The sequence below is a fragment of the Clupea harengus genome, chromosome 17, assembly GCF_900700415.2.
Source record: "Clupea harengus chromosome 17, Ch_v2.0.2, whole genome shotgun sequence".
Classification (NCBI taxonomy): domain Eukaryota; kingdom Metazoa; phylum Chordata; class Actinopteri; order Clupeiformes; family Clupeidae; genus Clupea; species Clupea harengus.
The window spans coordinates 7,160,683-7,174,637 of record NC_045168.1 but is presented as its reverse complement, the minus strand read 5'-3'; the positions used below and the strand labels follow the sequence as shown (position 1 = coordinate 7,174,637).

The 13,955-nt window shown below is 46.4% G+C and overlaps 1 protein-coding gene across 1 annotated transcript in view; it reads right to left on the bottom strand.

The window, feature by feature from the left end:
• The window catches only part of sspo (SCO-spondin), a 98,440-nt gene that overhangs the window by 75,604 nt on the left and 8,881 nt on the right, over positions 1-13,955 (bottom strand). Inside the window, exons 10-27 of the mRNA XM_042710239.1 lie at positions 13,504-13,660; positions 12,926-13,166; positions 12,214-12,355; positions 11,618-11,744; positions 11,017-11,189; positions 9,837-10,055; positions 9,112-9,277; positions 8,335-8,581; positions 5,975-6,158; positions 5,338-5,432; positions 4,667-4,923; positions 4,179-4,313; positions 3,523-3,725; positions 2,928-3,055; positions 2,018-2,127; positions 1,634-1,783; positions 1,079-1,172; positions 159-565 (exon numbers count right to left, since the gene is read on the bottom strand). Of these exons, the coding sequence (XP_042566173.1) occupies positions 159-565; positions 1,079-1,172; positions 1,634-1,783; positions 2,018-2,127; positions 2,928-3,055; positions 3,523-3,725; positions 4,179-4,313; positions 4,667-4,923; positions 5,338-5,432; positions 5,975-6,158; positions 8,335-8,581; positions 9,112-9,277; positions 9,837-10,055; positions 11,017-11,189; positions 11,618-11,744; positions 12,214-12,355; positions 12,926-13,166; positions 13,504-13,660 (3,235 nt within the window). The remainder of the gene's footprint in view (positions 1-158; positions 566-1,078; positions 1,173-1,633; positions 1,784-2,017; positions 2,128-2,927; positions 3,056-3,522; positions 3,726-4,178; positions 4,314-4,666; positions 4,924-5,337; positions 5,433-5,974; positions 6,159-8,334; positions 8,582-9,111; positions 9,278-9,836; positions 10,056-11,016; positions 11,190-11,617; positions 11,745-12,213; positions 12,356-12,925; positions 13,167-13,503; positions 13,661-13,955) is intronic.

The window sequence follows — 13,955 nt, the reverse complement described above, 5'->3', positions numbered from 1 at the left end:
ATGTACACACACACATGAACACACACACACACACAGAAAGAGAGAGTTCTGACAATTTAATTTTACAACTCAATTAAATTCAATTTACACGGGCCACTGACCACGAATACATACACACCATTTCCCACACACACACACACACACACACACACACAGACCTCTCTCGTCCGAGTCGTCGGCGAAGCCGCAGTCCAGCCGTCCATCGCACACCCTGCTGGTGGGCAGGCACCGCCCACTCTCACACTGAAACTCCCCTGGTGGGCACAGGGGGTGGGGCGTGGGCGGGGCGCAGAACTCTTCGTCCGCCTGGTCAGCGCAGTCGGGGTGCCCGTCGCAGCGCAGGGCCTGGGGCAGGCAGCGGCCCCCGGGGCAACGGAACTGCCCTGGGGAGCAGGTGGTGGGGCAAACCTCGTCCGAGCCGTCTCCACAGTCGTCCTCGTTGTCACATACCCACAGGGACGGTACACAGCGCCCACCGGCACACTGGAACTCCGACTCCAGACACGGCGAGGGGGGGGGGCAGGGGGCACCCTCACACTGCTGCCAGCTACCCCCCACACAGGTACTGGGAGGGGGGGAAAAGTGTGTACATTTAATGAACATTTGATGTAAACTGCAATACAGCATAATGTAAATGTGAAGTTGGTGGACTTTTGACACGGCTGATTTGAGGACACAGAGTTTATCAGGATTAAGAAATGGAATGAGGAAATGTTACTAGTGTGTCATACTCTAATTCATTTAGTTTATCTTATATCAAAAACCGCTAGTGCATTTCATTTGATTCATTAGATGACCACTAGATGAACTTTAATACTTGAAATAGATACTGCTGTTGATCTAATTAGGATTGAACAGACATAAGGAGATGAGATTACTTGTCCTGATCAACAGAAGTTCATTCACTGCATGATATATGTGTGTATATAAGAGATGTGACTCACCAGCTCTGGCAGCGCTGGTGTGTGTTGTGTGTGTGTGTGTGTGTGTGTGTGTGTGTGTGTGTGTGTGTGTGTGTGTGTGTGTGTGTGTGTGTGTGTGTGTGTGTGTGTGTGTGTGAGTGTGAAATAAAACCCACCAGTTTTGGCAGTGCTGTGTGAGGGTGGCACCAGGAGGAAACTCAGAGTCCTCCCACTGACACGGACACTGAGAGGGGGGGATGCAGCCGGAGCCTGAACACACACACACACACACACACACACACACACACGCACACAATCACACACGCACACAAACACATACACACGTTAAGAATATGTTCTAGGACATGGGCCCGAAGTGGAAGTAGGACTGCACACAAACACCCAACACACACACCTACTCTCACACACACATACACACACACACAAAGATACACAAACACACACCTACTCACGCTCACGCTCACGCACACGCACACAAACACACACTCACCATGTCTGCTTCTCTCTGTCTCTGTCTCTTTCTCTCTCTCACACACACATACACACACACACACACACACACTAAGACAGCACTGCTGCTTTCTGTCTCTCTCACACACACACCAGGGGCACACACACACACACAAACACACACACGCAAGCCTACTCACACACACATACATGGACACACAAACAAACACACCTACTCACACACATAAACACACACTCACCATGACTGACAGTGCCAGCAGGGCAGAAGCAGCCCTCCACACAGGACAGGGCCCCGCAGTGAGAGTCTGGGCTGGCGGTGACGCCGGGACAGGTGGAGGAGCAGGCAGAGCCACAGGGCTGGTACTCCAGACCATTCTCACACTGCAGTGCTACAGAGGGGAAGGAGAGGGGGGCAAACAGAGAGAGCGAGAGAGAGAGAGAGAGAGAGAGAGGAAGAAGAAAAGACAGAAAGAGAGGGACAGAGAGGGAGATATGAAGAGAATTACAGAGGTACAGAGATTGAACACGTGCAGGGAGAGAGATAGACAGAGGGGGAGAGAGAGAGGTGGAGATATGCCCTTTCTAGAGGATGTTTCTACTGTATGTATGTTTATGAGACGTACGACAGAGCTCCTGAGATCGCCAGCGGACGTAGATTCCTCGGCGGTTACACTCCTCAGCGTAGGCAGCCAGGGCCGTACACAAACACTCACAGTCCCCGCCAGAGTCACACCTACACACACACACACCACACACACACACACACATACGTGCAAATCACACCACATGATATGAGTAGGAAAACTATCTGGACCTCAGGAAGCCCAAGAAACACACTGCACCACGATACATGCAGAACTGTTAGGGAGCAACACTATTTTTTTTGTATCTATCGGATAGATAAAAGGACCACACATATATAATGTATATTTTTACATATAACTTTTTTTTTACTTATAGTATCCTTACACAAAACATGATATGAACAAAAACAATGATATGAATGAACCAGTATAGGTGGACTCTCCTACAATGTTCTATTAGTGTATATAGGAAAGCAACAGAAGTCGGTTGTATATGCAGATAACACTCATATCACTAATACTAATATCACTGTAGTAGCAGTCTCCAGGTATAAATGCAAAGGAATAAAAAACCATTCATAATATCATGATGATCGTTTAGATTTTATCGTAGCTCAATTTCTTGTATTCATATTTGGCAGTTTGGGTCCTGTGCATAAGATGGTCACAAGGGGTCTCAGGATGGTTAGATTTTCAAAAAACTAAAAGCGAAGTAGTTGGCTGTTCCAGCTCATCCATAATTGGAAGCTGCACTATTTGAAGGAGAAGGTGCTGTTTTTAGCCATAAGATTTGTCGTGCTGCTATATAATTACTGCTGACTGAGTCACATGGTTGAATCATGTCTGAGCAATTCTTGCTTCTGCTAAATGTGTTTCCTTACGTACATTTCTTTTGAAATGTGGCCTCAAATAAGGAAGTGAAACGTGTGTGTGAGGATGCGTCACTCACCCACAGGCGTCAAAGACACACCAGTCGTAATACTGCTGGTAGGGCACCTCTGCGTGACAGGCGCCAAAGCTCTCCTGGGTGACCACCGCACACCTCTTCTTCGCCCACATCACCCTGTGAGGATGGATCTGAGGGTCAAAGGTCACAATCAAGTCACCATAAAGTCAGGTTTGTGGTCATGGCATTCTATGTGATGTTGTAGAATGCCATGCTGTGTCCTGCCAAATGCCAATGTTCTGTCCTGTTACACATTGCCAACCCTAATCCTGTTACACATCTCCAACCCTAATCCTGTTACACATCTCCAACCCTAATCCCGTTACACATCTCCAACCCTAATCCTGTTACACATTGCCAACCCTAATCCTGTTACACATCTCCAAACCTAATCCTGTTACACATTGCTTACCCTAATCCTACACCTAAATCCTGAACCTAAACCTTCGGAAGTTAATTACTGATAATACATTTCAGTCAAGAAAACAACCTCTGGACTATTAGACTATTGGACCAAATCTGAAATAGACTGCTGATTTTAGAGTTCAGTCATGCCGTCAGTGTGGGTGCCTGGTGGTTGGAATGGAGTGATACCCACCGCACAGGGGTCTCTGAGGTCCTGGTCCTGGACGTCGGGGCAGGACGGGCTGACCTTCCAGGAGTTTCCAAAGAGCTCAGGCGTCGACTCCACAATGCCCTGGCGAGTGGTGAAGTCATTCTCCGTGTCACCGTCGAAGTTGCCACACAGCCCACCAACCCTGCCACGAAGACTGGGTGCCAGTCGCACATACACACGCATGCCTGGCCAACAGCAGAGAAGTGGAAGATGTAAGGAGAAGCCTGTGTGTGTGTGTGTGTCTGTAAGACTGTATGTGTGTGTGTAAGAATGTGTGTCAGAGACTGTAATATCATCATATGTGGAGTCATATGTAAATGTTGAGGTCTGACTGAGAGTTAAAGTTCACAGAGTAAAGTTCAAATATCAACAACCTTTCGTCAGATTTGCAGACCGCATCTTTAACTCACATTCTATCATCCAGCCCCACTCCCCATCTGACAACTATTCAATTCAATCCAATCCGATTCCATTTAATTTATATAGCACCAAAACAATACAATTGTCTCAAGGCGCTTTACAGAGCCCAGGGCCTTAACCCCCTTAGAGCACAATGGCAACTAGGGCAAGGAAAAACTCCCTGTTAAGTCCCTGCAGGACTAGCGGCACATAGGGGGGGGCAAAAACTATGAACCCACCTCCGTCCCAGAGCAGTGTGACCCCCAGGCGTGAGGAGAGGGAGACGAAGAGCCCCACCCTCTCCAGCATCAGCCCACTGCCCGAGTAGGACTTAGGGAGAGACACCTGCATGCCGTTCACTGTCACCGCCTTCCCTGGGACACACAAACACATACACCACAGGTGTGATAGACAGACACACAAACACATACAACACAGGTGTGATAGACAGACACACAAACACATAAAACACAGGTGTGATAGACAGACACAAACAACACAGGTGTGATAAACAGCACACCCAGTGAGAGGTGGACACAGCATGTGTATAATCATATATACAATGAGTATGTGGATGGCAGTACTGACAGTATAGTGACAGTATATATTTAGTTACGTAAAGTGTTGTAGCATATCTTTTAACTGCATCTCCTCAGCCAAGAGCAGTTATTATACAGTAATATATAGCAATGTGACGTGCTATATGATGCCACCCCCATATCCTCACCGCGCAGCAGGTGGATGGCTGTGTTACCGACGGTGAAGGTGACGGACTTGGTGCAGGTGACTCCGGTGCTGCCGCAGGGCACATTCTCGGCAGTGACGCTGAAAAGGCCGCCGGTTTCCTGGGCCAGCACGTACTCACAGTCGCCCAGAAAAGAGAAGCAGCGCCCATCAAACGTCACGTAGTGCGGGTCGCCCGTGGCGACGCAGGTGCCAGCGCACAGAGACTGCCCGCAGTGCCAGCGTCTCGCTTGGCACACACTTAGAGAAACCAATAAGGAGTTTGAGCACACAGCATGTAAAATAAGGGTTATTTACCATCAGCAGTTCATGATGTTATAGCCGTTTACGTGTGTGGTCAGTTATCAACGCTGCCCTCAGGGACTGAAGTTTAACTTCATAAATTGTAACGGAAAATAGGTTTTTCATTTATCACATGTATTCTGTATTTTAGAAACAGAGGAATGATGTCTAATGAAGTGTTTTGCATTACCCTCAGTATGGTTTGTGTTGAGTAGTATCAAGCCAAACAACATCTAGTGACATGTGGCCTTGGTCCTTGAAGCAAGTGCTTTGTGTTTGTATTACAGTGATTTAGTGGTGTTTGTGTAGTTCAGTGTGGAGTTCAGTGACTCTGCTGTGTGTCTTTTTGAGCATTTTGTAAGTGTTTCCCACCAGGTGTTGCAGTCTTTGGTGATGGTTTGGTTGGCGAAGTACATTCTGCCATTGTGATGACAAGGACATTCATTGGGGGGGACACAGCGATCGCCCTGAGAGACAAACAAGATTAGCCCAGGATGGAGATGCTGGAATGTTTCAGAAGAAAATTGATAGCACACAACACAAACGTAAAAGGAACCAAAGTACCAACAGCATTTACTTTTGTACATTATGCCTACATAGCGGACTGGATATTTTATATGGACTCATTGATGTTATTTCTTGAATTTCACTGTCAAGAGGGCTTACCCCAGCTAAAAACAAAAACATATATAGACTACCCATACAAACAAACTCTTCTGAATAGCACTGAACAGTGTTCAGATTCCAACTACAAACTATACATATTACCTCCTAACTCTGTTTAAAACCCATGCAAACTGTAATTGTGACCACATTTGACCATGAACACCATTAGAGATTTTACACTGATTGTATTGTTGTGTTTTGGAACATTCTGAACTACATTAGAGAGTTTAGGATGTTTGTATTGTTGTGTGTTGGAACATTCTGAACTACAGAGTTTAGGATGACTGTATTGTTGGGTGCTGTGTTATGCTGACTGTTGTGTGTTGGCAGAGGTTGTGCCCACCAGCAGAACGGTGTCCTCTGGGCAGACGCAGCCATAGATGGGCTCGGCGCAGGGTGCCAGGGGGGCATCCAGGCTGGCACACGTGCGGAGGCAGGAGCGGGGCGAGTAGACAAGAGATCCAGGGCACTGAGTCACCTCAGGACACTTAGAATTGGTGCAATTCCATCCCCCACTCTGACAAACACTACAGGAGACGCAGAGACAAGAAAAGGAAGAAACAGAGAGAGAGAGAAAGAGAGAAGGGAGAGAGAGAGAGAAGAGGGAGAAAGAGAGAGGGAGGGAGAAAGAGGGAAAGAGAAAGAAAGAGAGGGAGAGAGACAGTGATAAAGAAAGAGAGAGAGAGACAATAGGCTTGTCTAATCTCAAGTTCATTGTCCAGGACTTGTATATGATTTCCACATCAACTTATTTACTCAGCTCATAACTACACATTATCACACTTGCAATATTGCCAAAGCCCTGACACACATGTACACACTCACTCACTCACACACTCACACACACACACCCACACCCACACCCACACCCACACCCACACCCACACCCACGCACACACACACACACACACACACACACACACACACACATGTACACACACGTACGTACATATACAGTTCGCAAGAGTCCCTGACACCACTGGAGGCAGATCTCCATATCTTTGATGTGCCCAATCACCCATCTCATCTCATCTCATCTCATCTCATCTCATCTAATTTCATCCCATCTCATCTCATCTCATCTAATCTTGTCTCTGAGGATGTAATGTGGAAAAGAGATGCAATGAAATCAACCTATCCCGGCGGAGCAGAGAGCAGGACATAGAGTGATTTCATCAGACCCCTCACACCACGCTGATCACAGGAGACAGAGAGACGGACATAGAGTGATTTCATCAGACCCCTCAAACCACACTGATCACAGGAGACAGGAAGGCAGACACACCCTCTGATGAAACCCAGAACACACACACACACACACACACACACACACACCCCTCAACTTTTATTTAACCCTTTATAATGCCAATGTGCAAACTAACATGCATTCTTAATGTTGGCCTAGTGTTAGCATACTGAGAAGAGTCCATAAAAACATTGTTGTCGTTAAGCTTCTAGGAAGAGGTCAGAGCGATAAGACAGGAGAAGACCTCTTTTACAAGAGGGTCCCTCATAAAGTGGCTCTGCAGGTTTGTTGTTATAGAATAACTGATCGCTTGTAGCTTGCATTCACTAGCTTCTCGTCAGAAGCTCATAATCGAATAGAGGCCAAAGACTGTCTGTGTGAGTATGATAAAAGAGCATCCAAACCTTTCACATATACTGTATGGCAGCAGTAAACTGGGATTATTTCACTTCCATTGCAAAACCTTAAACGCGAGGCTCTGCCTTCCTAGTCTTCTAGAAGCAGCAGTCAGAGCCCGCGTTGGGGTCATGACGGTCCATCCATCCTCCTGCTGAGTCACTGTCTCTTTATCTAACATGAACTAATAAAGAACTACAGAGGCCACAGCAGTCATAAAACAACAGCTATCTTATCACTCAGCCATCATAAAATCCATCTATCATTGACCACTCACACAAGATCGCTCATTTTCTGTCTTTCTCTCCCTCTCCTTTTCTCATTCTCTCTCTCTTTCTCTCTCTCTCTCTCGTCCTCAATTTTCTCAGGACTGACATGATTTTCCACTGACACCCTCCTGACATATCAAGGCAGCATCTGAGCATTAGTTGTAGTTGCCCTGCCTCAAGAAGTTATCTCCAACACTTACTGGAGTGAGACTATACAGTCCTGTTAACAGCCATTTATCAATTGGCTTTCTAATCCGCTTTCAAGACAGGGCCATATGACAGGTCAGTAAAGCTGAACTGCACTGTGGCATTAAATGAGGTTAAATGAGGTGTTTGCTGCAGTCTGGTTGGACCATTCACACATTCACTGGCTGAAGCTGAGCTGGAAACAATAGATGCCAAGCCATATACTAACAAGTCACCCAGATTCCTTCATAAATCAATAATTAATTATTACGTATCATTACATTAATTACGAATAATATAACATTGAATAATAATTCAATATCTACAAAAAGAAAAAGCTGTGGTTAATGTTCCTGTTCTTTTACTGTTACTGTTACAATTACATAGCCAGGCCTTTAGATCAGAAGTGGGTATGGATCCTTTGCTGTCCTACTACGTGTTGCAGTTGTCCTGCATTATTCTACATCATTATGAATCCTGTAAATCCTAAAACCTGTGTTGCAGTTGTCCTGCATTATTCTACATCCTTATGAATCCTGTAAATCCTACAACATGTTGCAGTTGTCCTGCATTATTCTACATCATTATGAATCCTGTAAATCCTACCACGTGTTGCAGTTGTTCTGGACGGTGCTGCCAGGCGGGTACATCTGCTCTCCTCTCAGGCAGGGGCACATGCTGGCGGGCACGCACTGGCCCTCGTCGTCCTGCACCAAGCCTTGCGGGCACTGGCAGCCAGGCACACAGCTGGGGGTGGCACCAGCACAGGTCCAGCCCTGGCGCAGGTCGCTGCAGGAGGCCCCACACGCGCGGCCACACTCCTGGTGAAGCTGACCTCCAGAGCACTGCACCGCTGGGGGGGGAGAGGGAGATAATATGAGTAGAGAGCAAGAGGGGTAAAAATAAAGAAAGAAGGAGAGAGAGGGATAGAAAATGTGTGTGTGTGTGCCTGTGTATGTCAGTGTGTGAGGCTGTTTGTGGTGTATGTGTGTGGTTGTGGGGGACCCATAACAAAGGCCCATAACAAAGGATCAATGAGTGATCAATACGTTCCTGAGCCATTACTGATGCCTTGTTGTGCGTAATGTAAGCCTCTATGACAGTGGGTGATCAATAAGTTCATTCACACATGTTTCTAAACCATTAGTGATGCCTTGTTGTGTGTAATGTAAGCCTCCATAACAGTAGTTGATCAATAAGTTACTTCACAGATGTTCCTAAACCATTAGTGATGCCTTGTTGTGTGTAATGTCTCCATAACAGTGCATAAACAGAGGAAAGAGGGGATGTGCGTTAGGGAAGTTCCCAGAGAGACACAGACTCATTGGACAGAACGGGGTCTTAAGTGTTGGGTACAGCAGGGGGCAGGGGGGGGCCTCTTACGGCAGAAGGTGTGGTTCCTCCAGCTGATGGCTACCCCCTCCTGGGCGCAGTGGCGGGCGTAGGCAGTGAAGACAGTACACTGGCACGGCCTGTTGGGGGCGCAGCTGCACACATCGTTCAGACACAGACGCATGTAGGGCTCCCTATCCACCACGTCATGGCACGGCTGAGGGAGAGAGACAGACAGACAGACACTTCATGGCACAGCTGAGGCAGAGAGACAGACAGACAGACACGTCATGGCACGGCTGAGGCAGAGAGACAGACAGACAGACCAGCTTCAGTGGTGGAAAACTGAAATATGCACTTAGCTCTTTGTTACTGCTTGTTTGATATTAGTTTGTCAAGATCAGTTATTAGTTTTTAGTTATTATAATTATTTCTGTCACGGCATGGCTGTGGGAGAGAGAGTTCTGCTTCGAGTAGAAGGGAAGCAGGGATATGCAGTTATTTAGCAGTTACTGGTTATTTTCTTATTAATTCTTCAATATTAGACATTAGTTATTGGTAATTGTGATTCTTAGGTAGTTGTTCAGAGATAGGAAAGCTCACAGTTAGAGATGGCATGAGTGTGGGTTAATATATGAGTTAGAGATGCTATGAGTGTGGGTTAGTATGTGTAGAGATGCTATGAGTGTGGGTTAATATGATGGTGTGTGTGTGTGTGTGTGTGTGTGTGTGTGTGTGTGTGTGTGTGTGTGTGTGTGTGTGTGTGTGTGTGTGACCTGGAAGATGGTGCTGTGTATGACGGAACAGACACTCTCTGCATGGTGGCGGCGCTGGGTGTAGGTGCTGCAGGGGTCGGCCGGGCTGCCCTGGGGGGCGGGGCAGCTGCCCGTGGTGAACTTGCTGGCGAAGGACGCCACGCTGCTCTCAACGTCTCCCTCCGGCGTGGTGAAGTCATCGTGCTGACTCCAGGTCAGTGTGCCACACAGCCCTCGAACCTTAGACACATAGGTGATGAGTGATCAACACATCAAATACCCAAGGCACTTTCTCATACAGTCAGAGATGCTTTATGTCAGTTAACAAGTCAGTCCTTACAAGCAACAATAACAGAAATTGTGCCAAAGTTATCAGTCACAGTATTGTTTTTCCAATTCAATTCAGTTCAATTCAACTTTCATACAGTATTGATAAAAATTGATTTTGGAGTTCTATCAAAATAAAAAAATGCTGAGTGACTGATGTTCCTTGAGTGAATGGGGAACCCAGAAAAAAAGAGGATCTGGGAGGACGGAGGTTCTAAGAACACCAAGGTCATGAGGTCAGCTCTCATGATGTACTTTATCCTCAGACTGGACAAGCTAAAGGATGAGCCAGACTCAAAGACGTGAGGAGAGCAGAGGAGAGAAGCTGGACTGTAAGTGTAACGTGAAGTTTCACTTAAAAATACTGATGAACTAAACCAGACTTATATTACGATATAAAGCACCAGCTCTCAATATCTCTACTATTTGATGTAGACATGTACATAGTCAGCTTCATGTCATGCTCATGTTGGACTGAAGGCTGTGTGCTCAGTTCTACTGGCTTCACATACCCATACAGAGCTCTACATACAGACACAGCTCCATATACACTGGGGTCTGTCATGTATCATCAATAAAGTGGAGAAATGATTACAAATAAGATAAATGGGCCTCTATATACACATCCACAGCTCTATGAACACATCCAAAGGTCTAGGTACACTCCGCTGGGTGGTGCTGCCTAAAAAAAATATGAAAATAAAAGGTACTCTATTCTGTTTCTACTCACTTTAATGTCTTAAGCTAACACTTTAATCACTTGAACTGACATTGCTGCTACACAGAAATGACAGTGATTAGAAATAGTGTTTGTTTGCCTCTTCCATATACACAGATACGTAACTGCCCCAGAGTGCAGCTACCTTAGTAGTACCTTCTTGGCAAAGCCCGGCTGCAGGGTGATGAGAGCCAGCGGCCCCTCCAGGAACCACAGCACCTGGGCTCCGAACGCCTGGATGAGCAGGAACATGGAGGAGGCTCTCCGCACCACCAGGTCCCCCGTCACCACTGGCAACACCTCCAGCCGTCCATTAACGCTCACAGCACCTGCAGCAACACACAAGACAGGGCAGGGTCAAAGGGAACCGATAGACGGAGATAATACACACACAGAAAGACAGATAAACACATGGATAGACGAAGATAAGACACACACAGACAGAAAGATTAACTCATAGATAGATGTTCTTTTGGTATTTATGGTTGTGCTCTAGATTTTTGTTGGCCTATGTGTATTTGCTATACATATCTTGGAAAGCACTTGTGCAAACATTTGAAAAGTGCAATACAAATACAAATACAAATTCAAACGTTGTCTTCTTCATCTTACAATTATCATTAATATCATTATTATTATTATTATTATTATTATTATTATTATAATAATAGTAGTAGTGACAGATATGTATCATCAAACAGATGCACAGGCAGACGGACAGTCAGACAAATGACCAGTCAGGGATTGTTATATGTACCAGTCTCCGTGACAATGACTGTGGTGCGCAGGGCCGTGACAGACATCTCTCTCAGGCAGCCTCGACCTCCTCCAACCACACACTCTCCAACACGCACCGTCACCTCCAGTTTCCTGTCTACAAAGTCCTACACACACGCATACACACACACACACACACACACACACACACACACACACACACACACACACACACACACACACACACAGACACAACACACCCATACACACACACACACACACACACACACACACACACACACACACACACACAACACAAACATACATACATACATACAAAAATAAACACGCAACATACACACATACACACAGACAAACACATATACACATATAAGAAAGATTTACATTTGATCAATTTTACATCAATTTGATCAGTCACTGAATAACCATTGAAGACAAGTGAGTTTAACTGGTAATGGGAGAGAGGGAGTATAAGGCAGGACCAATCTAGCAATGGTGGTGAGAACACACACTTGAGCTGTTCTGTACACATAAAGCATGGACCTAAGAGAGGCCAGCAATGGTTGCAGCGTGACCACATGACATCATGATGTCTCTCCTACGCTCTTCACTCACCTCTACTGCAGTGAAGCCACAGTCTCCTCCCTGAAGAACATATTTCTTCTTGTCAAAGGTCGTGACCTGCAGTCCACCAATGAGGGAGCACTGAGCTGCACATCTCTCCCCTGAGCACTGCCACTGACCAGCTGAACAAACACTAAGAGAGAGAGAGAGAGAGAGAGCGAGAGAGAGAGAGAGAGAGAGAGGGAGGGAGAGAGGGAGAGAGAGAGAGAGAGAGAGAGAGAGGGGGAGAGAGGGAGACAGAGAGACAGAGTGAGAGAGAGAGACAGAGAGAGGGCAGGAAAGAGAGAGAGAAGGAAAGACCGAATGAAAATGACTCTTTTATTTCATAAGAAAGTGACAAAAACTCTCCACGCATAAATATTATGGCAGCAACTGCCCTTCCGGAGTAGTCTATTTCCTGTAATGCACTTTAGATGCATAATTCAGTATAATAAGTGCTGTAAGTAGTCTGAAATTCCCTCTGGTATACATAGACCTAATCCTAATCAATATTCTACAGACTATTGGATGCTGACCCCAGTGGCATACTCACCATGTGTTGCACTGCTGCTGAATCTGTCCCTGATGTTTACTACACTCTCTCTTCATACTCAAACAGCATACTCACCACGTGTTGATGTTTACTAGTCTGTTCATACCCAAACAGCATACTCACCACGTGTTGATGTTTACTACTCTGTTCATACTCAAACAGCATACTCACCATGTGTTGCACTGCTGCTGAATGGTGTCCCCTGCCTTGTAGGACCGTCGGCGGTGAAAACAGGGACAGTCCTCCCTCTTCAGACACTCACCCCCCTGCAAGAACAGTCCTGGGGGGCATTCACATCCCCCCACACACTCCTCTCGACACTGGCCGGAGGCAGGGGGCAGGGGGGAGGAACAGCTGGCGGGACAGGAGGACACACAGTCTGAAAACACCTGACCCCTTAGACACACTCGTCCTGAGAGAGAGAGAGAGAGAGATGGGGGGGGGTACATTGTGTAGAAATCATAAAACTGAGTGCCAAAGAATGAGGGCATCAAAAAGAGACAAAAGAAAGCAAGACACAGAGGGAGATTGTGGGGAGATGGAGGCGGGCGCTGAAAGCCTTATGTACCTAAACACATGGCACATGGGAAAAGGGATTTAAAAAAAAATAAAAAATTGTGATTTATATGAAGGGCTGCCAATGTTTCATTGGGGATTAATGAAGCTGTCTGTCTATCTGTCTGTCTGTCTGTCTGTCTGTCTGTCTGTCTGTCTGTCTGTCTGTCTGTCTGTCTGTCTGTCTGTCTTACCACACAGGCCAGGGCGGCGCCAGCTGATGATGACGTGCTGTTGGGCACATTCTCGGGCGTAGCTGGCCAGTGTCTGACACACGCCGCCCTCTCTCTCACTGCTGGGGAGACTGCAGAACATGTACAGGCAGGAGTCCACATAGACTGCTGGATCCACCTGCACACACACAGTAATACACAATTAAATACACACACACACACAAACACACACACACGCACACACACACACACACACACACACACACACACACACACACACACACACACACACACACACACACACACACACACACACACACACACAGATACACACACACACACGCATACATATATATAAACATATTTATATACTATCGCATTAATGCAGAATCACACTCACACACACACACACACTGCTGTTAGTACAGATGATTTTAAAAGCTTCAGTGCCGAGTGTGTGAGTGTTTGTTCCC